Source organism: Trichophyton benhamiae, assembly GCF_000151125.1.
Source record: "Trichophyton benhamiae CBS 112371 chromosome Unknown contig00476.0, whole genome shotgun sequence".
Lineage (NCBI taxonomy): Eukaryota > Fungi > Ascomycota > Eurotiomycetes > Onygenales > Arthrodermataceae > Trichophyton > Trichophyton benhamiae.
Window position 1 is genome coordinate 464,011 of NW_003315108.1, and position 20,169 is coordinate 484,179.

At 47.6% G+C, this 20,169-nt stretch overlaps 11 protein-coding genes across 11 annotated transcripts; 5 read left to right on the forward strand and 6 right to left on the reverse strand.

Annotated features, from left to right (window-relative positions):
• Positions 1-164: 164 nt before the first annotated feature.
• On the reverse strand, positions 165-633 carry ARB_06800 (uncharacterized protein; the record flags this gene model as incomplete). Its single annotated transcript, XM_003014994.1, has 2 exons — positions 165-395; positions 457-633. 2 exons carry the CDS (start codon positions 631-633, stop codon positions 165-167), a joined length of 408 nt encoding a protein of 135 aa, XP_003015040.1.
• Positions 634-1,244: 611 nt separating this feature from the next.
• Positions 1,245-4,531, forward strand: ARB_06801 (ATP dependent DNA ligase domain protein; the record flags this gene model as incomplete). The annotated part of the gene is made up of 2 exons (XM_003014995.1): positions 1,245-2,395; positions 2,452-4,531. 2 exons carry the CDS (start codon positions 1,245-1,247, stop codon positions 4,529-4,531), a joined length of 3,231 nt encoding a protein of 1,076 aa, XP_003015041.1.
• Positions 4,532-4,810: 279 nt separating this feature from the next.
• ARB_06802 (uncharacterized protein) lies at positions 4,811-7,067 on the reverse strand (the record flags this gene model as incomplete). Its single annotated transcript, XM_003014996.1, has 4 exons — positions 4,811-5,853; positions 5,912-6,095; positions 6,159-6,885; positions 6,970-7,067. The coding sequence occupies 4 exons, from the start codon at positions 7,065-7,067 to the stop codon at positions 4,811-4,813; spliced, it is 2,052 nt and encodes a 683-aa protein (XP_003015042.1).
• A 471-nt stretch (positions 7,068-7,538) lies between these two features.
• On the forward strand, positions 7,539-8,636 carry ARB_06803 (uncharacterized protein; the record flags this gene model as incomplete). Its single annotated transcript, XM_003014997.1, has 2 exons — positions 7,539-7,658; positions 7,713-8,636. 2 exons carry the CDS (start codon positions 7,539-7,541, stop codon positions 8,634-8,636), a joined length of 1,044 nt encoding a protein of 347 aa, XP_003015043.1.
• Positions 8,637-9,182: 546 nt separating this feature from the next.
• On the reverse strand, positions 9,183-11,277 carry ARB_06804 (uncharacterized protein; the record flags this gene model as incomplete). Its single annotated transcript, XM_003014998.1, has 4 exons — positions 9,183-9,351; positions 9,384-9,579; positions 9,642-11,019; positions 11,065-11,277. 4 exons carry the CDS (start codon positions 11,275-11,277, stop codon positions 9,183-9,185), a joined length of 1,956 nt encoding a protein of 651 aa, XP_003015044.1.
• A 917-nt stretch (positions 11,278-12,194) lies between these two features.
• ARB_06805 (uncharacterized protein) lies at positions 12,195-12,401 on the forward strand (the record flags this gene model as incomplete). The annotated part of the gene is made up of 1 exon (XM_003014999.1): positions 12,195-12,401. One exon carries the CDS (start codon positions 12,195-12,197, stop codon positions 12,399-12,401), a length of 207 nt encoding a protein of 68 aa, XP_003015045.1.
• Positions 12,402-12,474: 73 nt separating this feature from the next.
• Positions 12,475-13,320, reverse strand: ARB_06806 (uncharacterized protein; the record flags this gene model as incomplete). The annotated part of the gene is made up of 2 exons (XM_003015000.1): positions 12,475-13,072; positions 13,142-13,320. The coding sequence occupies 2 exons, from the start codon at positions 13,318-13,320 to the stop codon at positions 12,475-12,477; spliced, it is 777 nt and encodes a 258-aa protein (XP_003015046.1).
• Positions 13,321-13,993: 673 nt separating this feature from the next.
• ARB_06807 (uncharacterized protein) lies at positions 13,994-15,880 on the forward strand (the record flags this gene model as incomplete). The annotated part of the gene is made up of 3 exons (XM_003015001.1): positions 13,994-14,534; positions 14,591-15,714; positions 15,785-15,880. The coding sequence occupies 3 exons, from the start codon at positions 13,994-13,996 to the stop codon at positions 15,878-15,880; spliced, it is 1,761 nt and encodes a 586-aa protein (XP_003015047.1).
• Positions 15,881-16,171: 291 nt separating this feature from the next.
• On the reverse strand, positions 16,172-17,047 carry ARB_06808 (uncharacterized protein; the record flags this gene model as incomplete). The annotated part of the gene is made up of 1 exon (XM_003015002.1): positions 16,172-17,047. The coding sequence occupies one exon, from the start codon at positions 17,045-17,047 to the stop codon at positions 16,172-16,174; it is 876 nt and encodes a 291-aa protein (XP_003015048.1).
• A 552-nt stretch (positions 17,048-17,599) lies between these two features.
• On the forward strand, positions 17,600-18,304 carry ARB_06809 (uncharacterized protein; the record flags this gene model as incomplete). The annotated part of the gene is made up of 2 exons (XM_003015003.1): positions 17,600-17,792; positions 17,871-18,304. The coding sequence occupies 2 exons, from the start codon at positions 17,600-17,602 to the stop codon at positions 18,302-18,304; spliced, it is 627 nt and encodes a 208-aa protein (XP_003015049.1).
• A 578-nt stretch (positions 18,305-18,882) lies between these two features.
• On the reverse strand, positions 18,883-19,689 carry ARB_06810 (O-methyltransferase, putative; the record flags this gene model as incomplete). Its single annotated transcript, XM_003015004.1, has 1 exon — positions 18,883-19,689. One exon carries the CDS (start codon positions 19,687-19,689, stop codon positions 18,883-18,885), a length of 807 nt encoding a protein of 268 aa, XP_003015050.1.
• Between the last annotated feature and the right edge of the window lie 480 nt (positions 19,690-20,169).

A 20,169-nucleotide genomic window follows, 5' to 3' on the forward strand; every position in this document is an offset into this window, starting at 1 on the left:
TCACTACTATCTTCGATAGAACGACCAAGGATGTCGAAACTATTTCTAGCAGCAACTAGCTCCCCAAGCATGTATCATTATTATGTGCTTATATTCAGTTTGACCGTAAATTTCCACCTCAACCCGAAAAATGAATTTGGAAGCAAAATACTCATACAACGCAGTCAGTAGTATTCAGGAGGTGGCTGAGCAGTTCCAGCACCCTTCTGCATATTCACCTCCCGTTCACTATGCGGCAGTCCTTCCTTTTCCCTTGTGGAATGACTGAAATCTCCAGTATGCATTTCTTTTTGGCCTTCCTTGACGACACGTTCATTCTTTGCAGCACCCTCTGGATCGTTCATGGCTCGGTCAACAAATGCACCAGCAGAGCCACGGACCCTCTCGCCAAATCCCTATATTACCCATATTCCTCAGTCTTCATGTCTGCTATGTTTCAATTGATTTTTGACTCACATGAGCACCTGCAGCAGCAGACTTTACTCCCTGACCCATTTCCCGAACTGACTCTTTTGCTGCACCGCCTCCAGCACGGGTAGGATCTGTAGCTCCAGCGCCGGCAGTACCAGCTCTACCAGCTTGATTTCCACCACTGACACCACCCGAAAATCCTCCAGACGTTTCAGAAGACATTACTGATAGGAAATGTTTTGCGTAATAATTGAAGTGTAGTGTGATGTAGCACTTTACAGACAATAACCTGAGATCCATTTGATCCTCTTATATAGATGTTTGAGCCGTCAGCTATGACGTCACTAAGCCCAGTTCCAAGTTCTATCAAGGACGAGCATGGCGTCTTATTGAATGAACGTATTGCCCTTAGCTAGCCGTTACAGCGCCTCGATCCCCATCCTAACGCTTGCTTGCAAAGCTTGGTCCCTTTGACTCTGTAGCTAGTGGTTGAAGGATCGCAGAAATGGATGCTTGGGATGGAGAGGCGGCTGGGTCACGTGCTTTGGCGCCTGCCGCGTGTTTTTTGACGCGAAATCTCGCTTAAGTCAACGTCTTCGTTAGCTCTCGCAAACCATCTACTTGCGAAGATAGCAGCAAGTTTGGTGAGTCTGGAAATCTGCAGTTGCATGCGGATTCTATATTACTGTCTCATTCTTTGAACTCTTATATACCCAGTATATAATCCATCTAGCTATCTGTACTTTCGTGTTTGTGCGCATATCGGGGGTAGACGGTTGCCTACATCATGCAGTTGTTCGAGTCAATCCATAGGCTGCGCTACCGGATTGGACATGGGGTTTAACTTTTCTTATATATGCGACTTGCTTTCGAGCTTGGATGCAAACCGAACTATAAAGGCCACGGCTACCGGCAAAAGCAGGGATCCTGATGTGGCAACTGTGACCAATTGGTTCCGTGTTCACGAGAAGAAAATTCACGGAGGAGATACTGACTACGTGGCTTTACTCTCGTGCCTTTTCCCCGAATTACGGCCTGACCGCGTTCATGGCTTCAAAGAGCCAGCCTTAGTTAAAATTATAGGGCGATGTTTATTGCTTGGAGCTACTCGATGGCGGGAGCTGGAGGCATGGAAGACTCCGGGCCGCGGCGATCTTGCCGAATGCGTCGAGCGAGTTATGGCTGACGCAGAGAACGAATTATTAAAGGACTCTCCTGTGACTGTCGAGGAAATAGATTCTGCGTTGACTAAAATCGCGTCCAGATGCCGCTTCTCCGCTCCAGATGTGCGCCGCCAGCGTACTGCTATTCAGGTAGATGAAGCCTTAAAACCGATATTTCGCCGATTAACTAGCCGTGATGCGAAATGGTTTACTAGGCTGCTTCTCAGGGAATACACTCCTGTTAATATTCCACAGCGATTGTCCCTGCGAAAGTTTCATTTCATGCTTCCGGCCTTTCTTTCGGTACAGAGCAGCCTAAAGGGGGCCTTGGAGGCAATGGATCGCGGACCAGTCAAGAGGTTCCCACCATGCCCTGATCCAGAATATGGGCGGACTCTTATGGAATTAGCTATTCCTCATCTTGCTCCACAGGTTGGAGTCAAGGTTGGGAGGCCGGAGTATTATAAGGCTAGAAACCTCAGACACTGCTGCAGAATGGCTGATAAGCGACTAATGAGCATCGAGAGGAAATATGATGGAGAGTACTGTCAGGTACATATTGACCTGGAAATGGGTCCCAAATGTATCCGAATATTCTCGAAGAGTGGCAAAGACTCAACGGTGGATAGAAAAAATATCCATACTGCTATTAAGGATTCGCTGAGGATCCGAAAGCCTGGCTGTCGATTTTCCAAACGATGCATACTGGAAGGTGAACTATTGGTTTGGAGTGATATTACCAATGACATCCTCCCCTTTCATCATTTACGAAGGCATATCATGAGAGCAGGAGCTTATATTGGCACTGAAAGCGATTCTCCGTGCGTATGTACCTACGTTATTGGTTATTCATCATTACTTACCCCCTCTTTTCTAGGCCAGACCCACGGGAACATTTATATATCATATTTTTCGACTTGTTGCTTCTAGATGATGATGTCGCATTATCCAAGCCCTATAGGGAACGAAGGGCTCTTCTTGAAGAAGTTGTAAATCCGATCCATGGACTGGCTGGGATTGCAACGCAATTCAATATAGACTTCTCTGTGTCTAGTGCATATGAACACTTAAAAGAAGAATTCGCTCTTGTCTCAGCCCAGAAATGGGAAGGGCTTGTTTTGAAGGGAGTGAATGAGCCATATTTCCGAACGTTCTCTCAGGATACTCGTGAATTTTCCTGCTGCTGGATGAAATTCAAAAAGGAGTCTATCCCAGGCTTAGGAGATACAGCTGATTTCATTCTCCTCGGGGGAAGATATGATTCTCGGGAAGCTGCCGCCCTTGGTCATATTAAAGGATTATCCTGGACTTCTTTCTTCGTTGGCTGTCTGGATGATGACGTTGACTTGCTCTCATTAAAACCAGCCTTCCGCGTTATTGATATTCTGAATAAACAGAACATCAACACTAACCTGTTCCAAACTCTCAACCAACTGGGGAAGTTCCAAGCCTGCGATGCTGACTCTGATGATGTTCCCTTTTCCTTTCGAGTCGATCAAGTCAGAATACCGGAGATTCAGACCGTATTTAGGATACCATTCGTTGTGGAAATGACCGGCTTCGGATTCGATAAACCTCAAGGTGTTCGATATTACTCCCTTCGGTTCCCTCGAATTGTGAAAATCCACTCAGATAGGGATTATGAGGCAGCAGTGTCGTTCAGAGACTTACAAGGATTGGCCCGAATTGCTAATGCCGTTCCAGTTGAGGAACTATCACAAGAAGCTGCTGAATTGGCTGAAAAGCTCGATCCAGCTGACAAAAAACCTGAATATATTGTAGATCATTCTGAAAACTCAGCTACCACAGTGACAGCATCAAGTGCTGCCAACTCATCCCAGCCTTTGTTTGCTGAAAACAACCCGATCGATCCACAGGGACTCAACCAAGCGGCTGTGGTGAAAGCAACATCTCATACGTCTGAGCAGGAGCTCAGCCTTCGAACTCAACGTGGATCCTCGACTATTAATTGTGTCAATACCCAGGAAAATTCTAACGAGACGGTGTCAAACCTAATTTGTATCCTCCCAGATACCACAGAAACATTCGGTGAACCGCTACATAGCAAGGAATCACCTGGTCGAGAGTTAGCCGATATAACTAACCCAAGTGAAGATAAATCCACACTTTTCCTGAGAAATGACTCCTGTCATAATAAGCCGCAACCTGCCAAAAGAGTTCCTTTTTATGAGAACATGCAGCCTAATGCTAGCTTTCCATCGGATCGATTTCCCATGGATCCCGTGCCTCAGCGAGCGCTTTCCTTCCAGTCATACCATTCTCATAATAGCAATGACAAGTGCTCATTGGAGACTATGTTGACCAGATCTTCATCCGATATATCAGGCCGCAACAACAGGCCCAATGCAATGAAAGGCTCTCCCATTTTGAAGCTTCCCGTTTTTCTCGGATCCTCGCTATCAGACACAACAATAAGCTTGCTTCGACGCTACATACCATCATGCAGATCGTCAATCGCACCTTCTTCCATTCCTCGATGGTTGACTTCACTGGTCTCGTTAGAGAATGGCAGTGTCGTACCACCACTCTACGGTATCATACTTGTGGATTCCAATTCCCGTCACTCGTCTAAGGTTGCGGCTGAGCTAAGACAGGTCGGCAGAGCCCTCACCTCGTTACAACAACAAAACAAGTTACCAAATACTGGCAAAATTATATTCATGCATTGGAAGGTTGTTGGGCAAGAGTTCAATGCGGCGAAGGCTGGTGAATGTTTGTCTGATCGATGGCAGAGATTCGGCAAAGATGTTATCGATGTATGTATTAAATGGGGTCATGAGGAAAGCCCTGAATGCGAGAATCAACAGGCTCAAAGGTTGCCTAATAACTCCCTTGGTTCACAAAGTGAGAAATTACCCAAAAACTTATGCTGCCGTCGTGATTGGACAGAGATTCTGCCGTTGCTACAGCCAAATACTCTACGGAAGAGTACTTAGCTACTGCCCATATCCTGCCATAATCGGGTCGTGGAATGACTTCAGTCCGAGTGTTGTTGATAATTAATTACATGTATATATATATTACCATATCTCATGTATATGGGGGAATAAACCGCCCTTATTTCATACCGTTACTCCTTCAATGTTTCATTTATGGCGTTAATGTCATTCATTCATAATAATGCATCAAAGTTAAAAGTCTATTGCATTCACTTGAACATATCAGCACCCCGTGTACACCATGAAGCCTAGGGTAAAATATGTGAGCAATTGAATTCATTGGTTATCGAGGAATGCCCTTCTCGATTTGATATCCCTCAACAGTGCCTGCGCTTCCTCAACCTCAACACCATGGTGACGTAATTCGTTGGCCAATTCGTCAGCCCTGGCAAAGTTATTTCCTTTAAAAAAGTATCTCGCAAGCCATAAACGAGCCTTCGAAGTAGTTGCTGTCACTCCTGTGCCTCCTATTTCGGTGTATTGCTCAGTTGCCGAGGAGTTTTGTCTTCCCCAACCATCTTTTTCCTCGGGTTCGTAATCAGAATCATCCTCTAGTAGTATCACCTCCTGTCTTAATGTGAGCTCCATGTATGCACGAGCTCCCTGCACATCCCCTAACCTTTCATGTAAAGTTGCAATCTGGTAAAGTGTCTCGGGATCAAGTACTCTTGAGGCGTTTCCAGCGCCTTTTGGATTCAAACCGCCAGCGCCTCCCGCGCTGGAAAATGAGTTCAAACCCATTCCTCCACCGTCAGAGTATGACCCTGCAGCCAGCGCACGCTTAAGCGCCTGGATACCTTGTTCGAGACGGCCCATTTTGGCGTAGCAGGATCCCACAGCCTGCCACATTTTGGGGTCATATGGCCGTAGGGCTGCAGCACGCTGGTAGTAGAAAAGGGCATAAAAAGACATGTCCAGCACCTCATAAGCCTGACCTAGACCATACCATGCACGGTAGTCCTTGCGATTAACATCAACAGCTCGCCGATAAGACTCAATTGCGGCGTGGGTATTTTTCATCTCAATGTATTCATGGCCCATGAGCGTCCATGCGGATAAAAAGTTCCTGTCTAATGTTAGCGCGCGCCGAAAGTACATCACTGCTTTCTCGTGTTCTGATTTTAGGGAATAATAGTTGCCCACAACACAACAGGTTTCTGGGCGAAATTTATCTGTTGCAGTGGCTAGCTGAGCAATGAATGCAAGTTGTGGGCGTGCGCCCATGACATATAAAATGTTTGAATAATGGTCTAGACAATCCAGACGGTGAGGGGAATTGATTAAAAGTTCAGAAAAAAGATGGGAAGCTTCTTCAAAATCTAAAAAAGGGCAAAGTTAACGGCGAACTTCCCATAGTGTTGCGGCTAACGAGCTTACCTTTTGAGTGATAGTAGAGTAAGGCTCGTTGAGTCTTTAGGAATGAGCTCGACGGGAAGACTCCTTCAAGCTCAGAAAGGATCTGGTGGGTTTGCTCGGTTGCCTGATAGAGCTCCTGACTAGAATATAGGTGGAACACTAGAGTCATTATGTTTTGGGGTAATTCGTCTACTACTCTCTTGAGCTGGATATGGCTTATAGTTAGCACGATACTCGGAATTCGTCAATTGTTTTTCAGGGACCATACGTCATCTGTACTGGCTAACAAGTCGTTTAACTCTTGCCATGCGCCCCAGTGGAATGGATAAAGGTGTACGCTTCGTATTAGCCATTTTTTGGCTTCTTCTTCGTTTTTCGCTTTCAAAAGCACGACTCCGTAGAGATATTCGAGCCATCCCTGTCCTGAATCTTCTAGGCCCTTTTCCCGCCTGTCGGCAAACCAGCCTTCGAGCCCTTGGGCAAGCCCTGGCAGTTCCTTATTCACGGTCATGCCTCCATCTGCCGGCCCAAGCACCATCTCCGTCTCCTCGTCCTTTCTTTTCTCACCAGCCAAATACTTCGCATATAGTGCGAGGAATAAGGATTTCTGACTTAGAACTGGAAAGGGATTTTGCGGCGAGGAGCTGCTCTTCTTTTTACCACCAAAGATCGTTGCCGGTTCTTTGCCCTTTTGAGACTGAAGGGGTGTCTTTGATTTGGATGTTGATGGAGCACGGGGTGCTAGTGGAATTGAGGACATAGACGGAGGAAGAAAGACGGCCGCGCAACGGTCATATTCCCGAGTATCAAAATAGGACTTTGCGAGTATGTACTTGTAAGCTTCTTTTGTTTCCAGGGCAGCTTCCTCGGGGTCTTGAGGTCCAAGGAACGGGTTGGTCGGCAGAGCAGGAGAAACGTCCATGGGCGAATTTGGCTCTGTATCTGTCCCTTCATCCTCGTCGATTGGGACCAGCGAATCCAGCATCTCTGCCGCCCTATATAGGCATCATTAGTCCTGGGCTATAACTATATAAAGGTAGCTGCCGGGGTATTGCCCAAGCTTATATTCAGCACCGTACCATTTGGCAGAGTGATACAGGCACCGTTCAGAGCACTTTATGGCAGCATCTTCCAGCCTGTGTCTCAGCTCCCTGGCATTATCCGCACTGAAGTTCATTATCGCGCCCGTCTGGAGTCTTGATACGAGACGTCGTTATATGAGCATGACGCTGTCTGCGATCAGCTAGTTAACTAACACTTGTTAAGGGCCCGAATTTCAAAACCGCCTGCAGCGCAACACGGTGTCAGCACAGCTTCACGTATCAGAAAACACCATTAAGTGGCAGCCATACCTTGACGAAATAGCTGTTGAAGTCGTCCGTGTCTATTTATTTACAAACATCGAAGCGAGCATCGCGGCTTTTTGGAGCTTTGGCAGATGCAAACAGCGCAAACATGGTGGGCTTTGCGATCCCGCCGACAACTTCAACGTCCGCAACAAAACGCAAAACCAGCCGTGAAGAGAGCGACTCCTTGCGACGTAACTCACTCTCTAAGACCATTGGGCATCGCACCGGGCTTGCTTCGCACAGCGCTCTCTTCCTTTCGCCTTGACTGACCGCGGAGGACACTTTTTGTCTCGTTAACCATGACTTCCAGCACCAGCCGCGAGGACTTCAACAAAGTCTTCCCCGCACTCGTACAGGATATCAGCGAGCATGCGAAGGAGTATAACATTCCGGCACCAGCTCTGGAATGGCTGCAAAAGGTCAGTCCTGTCCAAAGTAGCCTGGGCCTTTGCGGTAACTGACATGCGCCGTAGAACCTGAACGAGAACACGCCCGGAGGGAAACTAAACCGTGGCCTATCGGTCCCCGACACTGCGCTTGCGCTCCTCGAGAAGCCCCTGACCGAGGAACAATTCAAGCACCTTGGCCTCCTTGGATGGATGACCGAGCTCCTGCAGGCCTTCTTCCTCGTCTCAGATGATATAATGGACAGCTCGATCACTCGTCGTGGCGAGCCGTGCTGGTACCGCCGCCCGGGAGTCGGCATGATTGCAATCAACGATGCCTTCATGCTCGAGTCCTCTATCTACGTTCTCTTGAAGAAACACTTCCGCTCTCACCCTGCATATATCGATCTTGTCGAGCTCTTCCACGAGATTACCTTCCAAACTGAACTCGGCCAGCTGTGTGATCTTATCACTGCCCCTGAAGACAACGTCGACCTGAACAACTTCAACATGGACAAGTTCAACTTCATTGTCATCTACAAGACTGCCTACTACAGCTTCTACCTTCCTGTTGCTCTTGCTCTGCATTACCTCCAGCTTGCCACGCCTAAGAATCTTCGTCAGGCTCATGATATCCTCATCCCATTGGGCCAATACTTCCAGGCTCAGGATGACTACCTTGATGTTTTCGGAAAGCCAGAGCAAATTGGAAAGATTGGAACCGATATTCAGGACAACAAGTGCTCGTGGGTGGTCAACCAGGCTTTGAAGCGCTGCACTCCTGCACAACGCAAGGTCCTCGATGAGTGCTATGGCCGAAAAGATGCTGCCATGGAAGCCAAGGTAAAGGCTGTTTTCGACGAGATGAATCTCCAGAAGGTCTACCATAACTTTGAGGAAGAGCAAGTTTCAAAGTTGAAGAACATGATTGCGTCCATTGACACCTCCGAGGGACTCAAGGGAAGCGTCTTTGAAATCTTCCTGGCTAAGATCTACAAGCGTGACAAGTAGATATGATCTCCCTAACAATCCAAGAAACACTCCTATTTTCACTAATGGTAAACCAAGCTTTGCCAATCAATCATCCTGGCCCTTTTCTGATGTAAATACCACAGATGAACCCATAGAAATCTAGAAAATCAACACCAACAACAACAACACAAATGTAATAGTTAATGAATACAATATCACCGTGCAGCCTAATATTTCTTTCCCTCCCATTTTTGTAATGGACAGTTCAACACCAGAATGTCATCAGAGGTCTAATCGATGTAATTAAGTTGTGTATTACCCAGAAAAGTGATATAGAAAGACATAAAAATACAGAGCATTGAACATAGCTTTGAATAGCTATTAGAATCGCTTACTCGTGCGCAAGAATAGAAGATCCTAAATAATAAATCAAATAGACGAGGGAGCAATATATCTAATAGCCCAATAAAGCTATTCACATCCGCAACCATCCCACTTCCACAGCACTGACTTCTCTAACCCTTCTCGGCAAAATATGTATCAAACAACATAATATCACGCACTGCCATTCTCTCCATATGGTCATCAAGCAGCCTTGGTTTCGCTTCCGGCTCCATGTCCGTTAGGAGCTGGGCCAAGTTTGAGGGAGATGGACTGCCTTTTCGGTCTAATAGGAACAGGGATCGAATCCTCTTCCTCATCATCACTGCCGGCTCTAGGTATGGTGTTAGCATTAACTCCATTGGCACTGGTTCTAATAATCTGTTTAAAACTAGTATCACTTACGGAGGTTTGTAGGATATATAATCCTCGGTATCTAGCCCTTCGCGGCCTTCTTGGATGGAAGCAAAGTCTCCTGGGGTCATGGTACCCGTCCGATCGCGAGGAGAACCTGGGACAGATAGTGGTCGAGATATCTTTTGTTCTGTATGACCGATAGCCTCGTGGAAATCGTCTGCTGCATCAAAGGAGGTAGGGTACGCTGTTGGTGGTATAATTAGAGGGGTTTTCACTTGGATAAATGGGAGAAATATGAACACCTACCACGTCTGAGGGCGAGCTGGCGAGCCTTGACATATTCCAAGCCCATGCGTTTCCAATCCAGTAGATCACTCAGTCGTTCTGTTCTGTTTCTTTGGTTGATTCGCTGCCTTCTGCTCTTCTGGCAGAAATCGAACATGTAGCTCGTAAGTTGGTTTACCGAGTCGTCAACGCCTTTTAATCGTCTGTCAACCACATATATACCATAATCGGCTGAGTTTTCGATCAGCTCTTCCATATAACATCCAAAACCAGCAAGGTTGGTTGTTATACTTGGGATTCCCATAACCGTGCACTCTGCAGGGGTATAGCCCCATGGCTCATAGTATGAAGGGAAAACACCAAGGTTGGTACCACGGACAAAATCGTCGTAGTCCAAAGGCAGCACAGGGTTCGCAGAGTTAAGGAACTCGGGGTGGAAGACCACCTTGACGCGATCAGTAGGGTAGTTGAAGAGTTGGACTCGGCGAAGTTGGTTAAGGATGGGATCTTCAGAGTCGTTGAGCATATTATGAGTGACAATTGGAGGAAGGTTGTGCCGTTTCATGGCAAACAAACGCCGGCGGATAAGCACACGGTCCTGGTTTGTCATGAGGTCCTTTTCGTCAGGCATGTTGTCACCTTCTTTCCAGCCCAGACAGCGTTCGAACAGCCGTTTCCCGATACTCTTTTCTACGCTTTCCAAGGTATCTCGTAGCGATTTGACCACAGCTTGTCCCTTAAGAGCCTCAACAGTGAGAGAGGAGGTCTGGGAAGGCATAATTATAAAGGCTACCACGGTAGTCTTGGATCCAGATACCTTCAGCCGGTGATTAAGTCTCGCGAGCGATTCAATAAACATGTCCACACCCTTATTTCGGTACTCATATCGGCCGGAGGTGAAAAAATATAGGGTATTTTCCAGGTCAAAGTCGTTGTGGCCGTAGAAATGGCCACGTACAAAGTCGTTAATCTTATCCTTTGAATGAGAGTGCAAGTTTTGGAACTCATGAACAGCCGAGAATTTCTTGACGTTCAATCCATTGGGCAAGACTCCGTCGGGCTTTCGTTTGAGCAAGTGCTCGCTCTCGTAGGCTGTAATGTGAGAGACCGTGGTGAAGACATCGGCAGAATGGGCAGCAGCTCGCTCGATGCAGTAGCGGTGGTAGATTCCTCGCTTCCCGGCCTCTGCATCCACGTCAAAGTTCTTCAAGTTGTTGTAGAAGTCAACTGAGCCAGCACAAAGATATCGTCCAAGAAGCGTTGCATGAGTGGTAAAAATAGTCGTTACGTCCATCCGCCGCTTCTTGGTCAGGGGCAAGGCAACTCCTGCAAGCCACTCATGGAAATGAGCTAAAACAGCCCTCTCGGTGTCTCGACATATATACTGCCGGAAAATCAGCTGTGAACCTTGGTTTTCTCAGGAGTTATGTGCACAAGTACTGACCTCTCCTAGAAACCACGCAACAAGATATCCAAATGCAATTGCCTCGTTGGTCTCTGAATCAGCCGAAGGTGACGGAATCCCAGCAGCGTTCCAAAGATCTCCTTTCCACTCGTCGAGATACTTATATCCCGCCCCAGTATCAATCAGGAGGACGCGGGGAGCACCTTCTATCAGCCATCGACCGTATACGATCTCTATGCCACGCTCAGTCATGGCTTCAATCGCCCCGATCAAATGCGGGTTCGTTGGCGTGAGGGCTTCCACCTCGACCACCGCCTGGTATCAAAGATAAAAATCAGCACAGGTCCAGCTGTCTTCAGCAGAAACAAAGCGAACTACATACCGACGCCCGGTTCAAGGGGCCTATCAGCGTATATCGCTCGCCATACTCTGCGGTTGTCACGGCCGCCTTGGACTTGAGAACCGAGTAGATCCCGCCAACTGCAATATCATGTCAACGCCCCGCACAGCAAAGCAGCAGCAAAGAAAATAAGATAAATGGAAAAGCGAAGACGAACCTCGATTAGCAACCTCCGTCGCAATCTCGAACAAGACGTGGTTTTTCACGTCTCTCTTCGGCTGTTCTGCGCCATCCCGGCGAGGAGGAGACGCCATGACGTAGGTAAACAGCCCAAGTCCCACAAGAGCAGATCGCAGAGATGAGACGAAGAGCGAGCGCGAGGTCGAGCCAGCAAAGAGACAAAAGGTGATACGAGACGGCAGGCCGGTAGATTAAATAGCAGGCCTCATTCAACAGTGAGCAGCTGGACTTGGAGGTGGCGCAATATTTGTTTATTTCTCTCAAAGCGAAGTTGGCAGCTTTGTTGCGATGGGCCGCACCAAGGAACAAGCCCAGAGACAAGCTTGGAGGCGGGTCTGGGGTAGTTAGCTCGCGAGACGAGGCAGCGAGCTCTTCTCTCGGGGGGCCGTCTTCCTGTTGCGAGGGAGTCTGTCTTCTGTCTTGCCGGGTGAGATGGTAGTTGAGCGGGTGGTGGCCAGGCGGAGCGGCGGGAGAAGAGGAAGAGGAAGAGCAGCAGAGAAGGCCAACCTCCGCGGCCGCCCAGCAATCATCCTTGTACGCGCATCAGGAGGTACATGCCAGCTGCTCCGACCTGGCACAGAGATAACAGATGCAAGCTATTCGATCAGGAGGTACAGGCTGGCTGGACGGGGCTGGCCAGGTCAGATTAAAAAAGACGTATGTCCTATCTCGAGCTACAGCAAGGGAAAACCCAGCTTGCTGGGCTGCTATCCCGGATGCTGCGCTCTCTAATTCAAGGAGAGAAAAAGAAAGCATCGAAGGAAAGAGCAGCAGAAAAGAAGTAAAAAAGAAGTGATAAATACACACAATCCTCAAACGCCCTGACACCGTAACTAGCTGAGCTTCCTCCAGAAACAATACATCATACATCACTGGCTGAACACGCTGCTGCCGGACGAGGACATCCGGCTTCTCTCAAACAGCCATTTCTGCGTCATAACAGGGGAGGTGCCCTTTCCAAACGGGGTGGGCGTCGAGGGAGCTCGCAGGGAGCTTCCATCTCGTGCTCCAATGCTGGACCGTCCCAGCGGCGAAGGTGAGCCAAAACTGTTTCTACGGCCACTGTCCCGGCCACCGGACCGAATCCCCTTTTGGAACAGCGGGCTACCAGAGGGAGTGAACGGCGGGCTGTCGGGATGGCTTCTCGTGGGTGAGTCTTCAGCCCCCGAATATGAGAAGGGCGAGTTGCCCCATGAACCCGAGCTTCTCCTGCGTGAGCTGGATGATATGCGGTATCTCGGTGGTGTGATGTATTCGGTGCCCTGTGTAGCGGGAGACGTGCTGTTTGGGTCGAGTCCCAGTAATGCTCTTTGTGATGGAGTCAGCGGGATGTCGGATACCTGGTCAGGTGCCCGGTAGATAGGGTACAGAGTCATGGCAATGTTGATAAACAGTAAAAGACGGACAACAAGTAGTACGATGTCTGGGTAGGTCGGGATTTGCAAAAATGATCCAATCGCTAGGGAGCTATTATCACCATCCTGTTAGCATGCACTCTGCTCTCCTTGTTGTCTGGGGGAGTTGGCCGTCTCATACTATTGCTTGTAGGTGTTGCCAATAAAGCCAGTAAAAATCAATGTGCCTGCATTTAAGAGCAGCCTCCTGATCGTTTTCTCATTGACGCTGGACGCATTCTGTCGTCGAATAATCTCTTTCAAACGTGGATGTCGCCATTTGCCTGGGGAAGCTGTTGGTGGACCACTGGTATCCAGCATCCGCGGAGTCGACGGGAGCGATGAAGGAGCCATTGATGCAAAGGAACGCACGCCGTACGCAAGAAAAACGCAACAAATGAAGCAGAACGCCTAGCAACATGGTAAGCTGGTGGTCCTCGCCCATGATTCAGTCGGAGATGTATGGAAAAACTCACCTGGATAAAAAGACCTACCTCGCTTACCTTCTAGTTATCGGAATATCAAGGGATATTATCTCTTCCTGGTTCATATCATGGTACGCTCTCCCCTCATCCAACGCTAGCTTTCCTCCCTCGCTGTCGCTTTGCAGAAGTTCCTAAACTCTCAATGTTTTTCTGTTTGGATTTTTGGCTTGATATTCATTTAGGCGCCAAAATTACCGCGCTACCACAGAAACCCGCGGCTGTCGCGTATCGAGATTTCACAGCAAGTTTACGACACACGCAAGCAAGCCATATTTATACGAGAAGAGACCTGGATTACGGTAATTAACCAATTACACTCCTTCTTATGTCACTCTACGCTTCCAGATCCCATGTTTGAGCCTAGAAGTTGATGGTGTTGTCAAAACCGAGTTTGTATTCATCCCACCCAAACGACGTCACTTATAAGCGCCGCTGCTTCAGCGAGGTATAAGAACCAACAAGCTGGCCAGGCTTGGATACAGATTCAAGTCAAACACCCACATCTCACCATGGCGGCCGAAGACTCGATGCTGGCCAGGGCAGATGCGCTCCTGGAAGCGCTCTTCTCCGATTGGAATATCTACTCGACTCTGCTCGCAACAGTCCTCGTCTCATACATCGGATATACACTCTTCTTCACACCGGACCCCGATGCACACCCGTATGTACTGGCCCGGCAGGGAGTGGTAGCCCCCGTCAGACAGCGTGGGGAGTCTGCTTCTGTACGGGCCATGGACGTCCCCCATGGCTACCCGCTCAAGGCTGGACTTGGTGTTCGTGATCCGGACACTCCTAGATGGACTGCCGGCAGACGGGGCGACCTTCGAGATATATGGAAAGCTGTTGTCCGCGGGGAGTTGAATAGCGATGGCACACCATCAGGGAAAAAGGGATCTATCTTCACTGTGTTTGGAAACACAGCTCAAGAACGCAGTGTTGATGATATTTCCCGGGAAATCAAGATCATTGGACAGTATATCAGTGATACCAAGGCACAAAGAGTGGCTATATGTCTCACTGACTCGGTAGAGATGCTTGCAACTATCTTCGGTATGAATTCCGCTGGCTTAGATTATGGCAATTCCGTTATCTAATGTGTCTAATAGCAAGCGCTTTCTACGGTTTTCCAACCGTTATCATTCCTCACAACCTTCCTCCTCAAACACTTGCTGGTTATCTTCAAGAGACAAAGGCCGATGTTCTCATTGCCGAAGCTGGTGCTGTGGAAGTTACTACTTTGCTAAAAATGTGTCCTGCTCTGAGACATGGAATATGGGTTGCTCAGGAGGGCAGCCGACACATGGACTGGAATGAAGTCCCTGAAGGGGCTGGTAGCAAGATCGAAGTGTCAACGTGGCACGAGTTAGTCAATGAGAAAGAGGGCTCGGTTAGCCCTGAGGTACCCGAATGGGATGTTAAATCCCCAACCCCTTCTCTGACCACTCTATGTCCATCTAAGAAGGGCCTAGGTTCATTCATCGAGTATACTTCAGAGGTAAAGTTCTTATCTCTTGACCATCTGGGGAACATGGGAACTAACCCTTATACACAGAACATTATCTCTGGTGTTGCTGCATTGGGTTCTTCTTTACCCCGCAACGAACAGCTCAAGTCATCAGACTTGGTCTTGTCAATTGATTCGCTTGCACACTCTTATACCCTTTGTTTCGTTCTAGCCGCCTTGTACTCAAATGCATCAATCGCTTTCAACTCCGTCGCTGGAGAAATCGTCGACTTTGCTCTTGCGACTACCGGAGTCTCGCCAACAATTATCATCGCCTCATCGCACACTATGTCTGATTACCATGCTCAATACATGGGCCCGCAATTGAACCCGTTGGTGAAACTTGGCCGCTTCTTCCAGACTCGGGCCTTAGACTCAGGAAGGATGCCATCAAGCAACATTCTCTCTGCTCTAGGCGGAAGTGGGCCTGTCTCGGAACAGACATTAAAAAATTTAAGATTGATTCTTGTCTCTCATCGAGCTGAAGGAGATAGGAACAACCAGCTCACCAGCGATCAACTTACAGATTTCAGGATCATGACAGGTGCTCGACTCGCATATGCGCTTACTACTGGGAAAGTAGCTGGAGCTGTTTGTCAGACAAATCCATATGATTACAGAGGACAGCGGGGTTTCAGTCACTTTGGCCCTCCCTTGAACAGTGTGGAAGTCAAACTAGTTGATTACGATGAAAAGTCAGGCAATGAGAAAGCCATAGAGGGAAAGGTGAGAACAGACTATAAGAATAGTTATGCAGCTCCTTTTTCCCTTGAAGCTATACTAATCATTTTCATAGATCTACATATCTGGACCTGCTGTGGTATCTGGTGAATGCAAGCTTGAAGCCGACGGCTTATTCCAGGAGGACAATACTCTAGTTCTCCTAGCTTGAACTTATATTTATGAGATATGATACTTTTGGTTTCTTTTAAACAACATTCCTGTGGTACAAAATCAATGAGCAGAGCTGGAAACCCTTACTGGGATATTTCTAATGGGAAATCTCTAAATTAGCGTGATCAAAATAAGATGCAACAAGAGATATGATTCATACATGGACAGGTTGGGTAATAAATATAAAAATTTCTAGTATACAAGTAGTAAATGATTTGGCTCTGGAGACCAACATAATCAAAACGCCGTGATTGAATACATATATCCTCTAGGTGAAGATAGAAATCCCCTATTTATGCAGCAGTGACTTCGTCCAGGATACAGTGTGGGTGACCTCCTGGCGGTGCTTGTCAACAGTCTGGAGACAACTTTCAATGGCCTTAGCCAATTCACCCCTTCGAGCTTCCAGACCTTGTCGAATATCCGGCTGGGCTTTAATTTCTTCAACCTTCAAAGCCAGGTCCATTCCATGCCATAGAGGTACGTAAGTGCGTAGTCTCCAGTTGGCTGTTGGCCATTCTGATGGCACAGTGAACTTCTCTAATGGCCATGTGCTAATAAGTTTATTCGCATATGACCGAACTCCCTGGTCTTCATCACGGCCCTTAAACGCATCTATGGCGTAGGCTGCCTTCAACTCGAGTAGCATTCCGATAACACTAGGTAGCCTCTTTGGATCCTTTTCAGCAACTGGGTGAGTGTGTTCTGGGGAATTCAGTAACCTGACTAGTTCCTTTGCCTGTCCAAGAGCAAGATGAACATCAGGTCCCTTAAATCCGGCCTTTTCTGCCTTTAGTCGTATAGAAAATAGAAGGGTTCGAGTGAAATCAGCATTGCGCATGAGCAGGCCTGTTCGGCGTGCTTGCGCTACAGCTTGCAAAACGTGTGCTTCCATTCCAAGATCACCAGCTCTCCGTATAAGCATCTCAGTAGTATGTGGGGTGAGGTCCCGTTTCGAGGAATGAAGTCCACTTAGGAATGGAATGAGACTTTTCCAATCTTCCTCTGTCTTCAGCAGTCTAATAACTCTGGCGACCTCGCTGTTACTCGGGGCGTCTGCAATGTGCATGGGTCGCAGTGTGTAGTTATCGACTGCATCTTCGGTGCCAACGTTGACCACTACGGGATGACTGAGTAGTTCCTGTGATTTTGACTTCTTATACATGGCTCTTTTGTCTTCGTATGGGAGCCATGCCGGAATAAAGAGCTTATCTCGAAATTTTTGGAGCAAGCCATCGAGCTCGGGGGATGAGGTCGGAGCAAATTTCGGAACAAGAGCTGCACAAATATACTATTAGCGGAAGCATTTCATTATCACTAGGAGATATTAGCGCATACCTTTGCAAAGGCTGGCAGAGCTTGAGAAGGCTCTGTATCGACCTAGGGATGTACTCTGGGAGGTGCACCCGCGCACGAAAGCCCTCCCCAGCCGTGGGTGCGCCATTGGCTTAATCTGACAAAACCAAACAATTTAATAGAGTAATAACTTCAAGCTGACGGGTATAGAATGCAAGGTGAATGCTCGACTTAGTGTTCTGTAGTTGATCGTGTGTTTTTTACTTTCTTGCTTCATCCAAAAAGTCGAAGATAGAAAAAAGTTCATGTCTTGGCTTGGCACGGGCCACTTTTTTGATGGTTTCAATTTTCTATTCAGAAGACATTGAGCGACAGGAAGAAGACCAGCACAACTCACGCAAGGACGAAGACTCTCACCACGATGGCCTCTGTGAAGTCGGCGCTGCGACCGGCTGGTTGCTGTGCCAATGCATTCAAGGAGTTAAGGCAGCAGGTGCCTCGCCGTCAATTCCTCCATACCGTCCATTCCCCCCGGAAAGAGAAGATCGCGTTCCCTACTACTATTCCGGAACAATTCATATCACAGATCCCCAAGTTCTGTCGGCCTGGAAAGGGTATGCCCTAGCTCTATATTTTCGAGATACCACAGCTTACTTGGGTTGCTGGTCACTGACATGGCTTGTGATGTACAGGCACCAAGGAACTCAAGGTCCACCCTCCTCCAGCTTTCCCATACGACACATGCAAAGACCCTATTGCCGCCTTTACGGCTGAGCAATTGTCTGTACTTGACCCTACTGGCGAGAGAAAAGCGCTGTTCGATCCGAAAAATCGCCAGGGCGCCAAAGTTGGTGACATTCTGCGTGTTACGTTTAAGAATGGCGATCCCTTCGCCGGTGTATGCCTGAATATTCGGCAGAGAGGAGTCGACACTGCATTTTTGCTACGAAACAAATTGACCAGAATCAGCTGTGAGATGTGGGTTAAGGCATACAGCCCTAACGTGGTTGGTGTGGAGGTTGTCCAGCGCACAGAGAAGAGAAAGAGACGCGCGAAATTGACATACATGAGGTATGACTACCCTATGCTTTTCGTCATAATAATCGCAGAGAACATATGGCGATAATTTTTTAACCTATGCTGGTGTTCATTGCTAATTTTTCTGTTTATAGGAAACCCTCTCACGATATAGGAAGTGTGGAAAATATTGTACGCAACTATCTCCGAACAAAGCGTATATTGGCCGGAGGAGGCGATCAGAGATCCCGCAAACGATAAAGGTGTTGTACCTACTTTGCATCTTTGGACACCAGTATACCCGATCTTCCATAGCAGCGAGCGCACAAGGGAGTTGTGTGTCAGTCTCACCTACGTTTCTGCTATGTATATCACTGCACAACCTGTACACTTTTATTACAGTTTCGATATTTGGAGTAGCATGTTGCCTATTAGACCTGTACTATATTCTATCTCTTATGACTGGAAGATTCTTTACTAAATTATGGAAAATTCTGCAAGAGATTAATGCGAGAATTGCACTCCGATAAGGGGACCAAACTTGGTATTATAGAATAGTAACAGAGAGGTATAATAAAGTAACATGTAAAATAGTGAATTAGCGCTTAAACCTGCTATTTTGCTAGTAGATATGTGATCCACCCAGCAAAGATGACCACGGTCATGCTAGGTATTATCGCGAAGGCCTTAAGGAAGGTAGACAATAACTTCCAACCCACCCTTGAACGGGGTCGTCATGTGCCTGAAGCCGTTCTTAGGGTCATCCATATAATCAAATAGGTCCTTGTAGTCACTTCGAGCCATGACAGTGTTGTCTGCAATGATAAGTGCGCCCGTACGGAGCTTTGGTTGAACTGCTTTGAGTGCTGGGAGAGCCATTGGAGTCCAGACTATATTATATTGACTTAGCAAATCGTGATGAAAGGGTGAGCGAAGAATTGGGGTCAACATACTGTCCAACAATAACATATCAATTTGATCGACCTTCTTCATTTGATCCGGTAGTGTTTCGCGAAGATCGCCTTCCAGCAAGGTAATCCAGGGCTCCACCTCTTCCCCAGCCTCCTTCCAATGCTCCTTCGCCTTCTTCGCCTTGGTAGGTTCATTTTCCGTTGCAAAGACTTGAGCACCTTGTCCCGGTGTTATGGACCCAGATGCTTTGGCTGCAGCGTTCTGTCCAGCTGCGAGAGCAAGGTATATAGTCGAGACGCCGAAGCTTGTACCTGCTTCCACGATATTTAGAGCACCGGTAGATCTCGCTAAAAGATAGACAAGTTCACTTTTGTCGGCCTCTAGACAGATATATTTGTCTCTCATGAAGTCGTCATCAGCAGAGTTCCATCTACGGTTCCCAAAGATCATGGTCATTATCTTCTTGCGAAGCCAGAATGACAGGACGGAGAACGAGGATTCCTGGGCTCCAGACTCTCCGTGGAGCCTCTTGAGGAGGGCCGCAACCTTGGGGCTTGAAACCAGCGCACTTGGAGAAGCCATACTTCCTAATAACGTTAAAATTGGGCTATATGGATAAGTATAGAAAGGAAATAACGCTTATATATCTGTGATCGTATTGAACTGTGAGTCACCTCCCCAATTTTATCGATTATTCAATTAATTCATTCAGTACTCCGTACAACAAGCCATAGCTTGCCCATGATCTACCCGTGAAATGCCGGGTCCCGGCACCGTTACCGAGGTGATTATTCTGATAGTCAATAGGGAGCTCCCGTCGATGCTCTGCTGGAAGGGCGTGCGGAGGACCTGACCAGTAACAATTCTCGGCCATAAATAGTCCCAAAGAAAATAGCCGGGCCAGATAAAATCAATCCGGCTTATCAGAGCCCGGTCAACGTAGTTGCATATTATTATTATATTGACCGCAAAAGTTTTGCTTTCTTTTTCTTCCATGTTTCTTTTTCTTTCTTTGATTGACGTTGGAATGAGAAGATAAAAAGTCTTGGCGATCTGATAAGG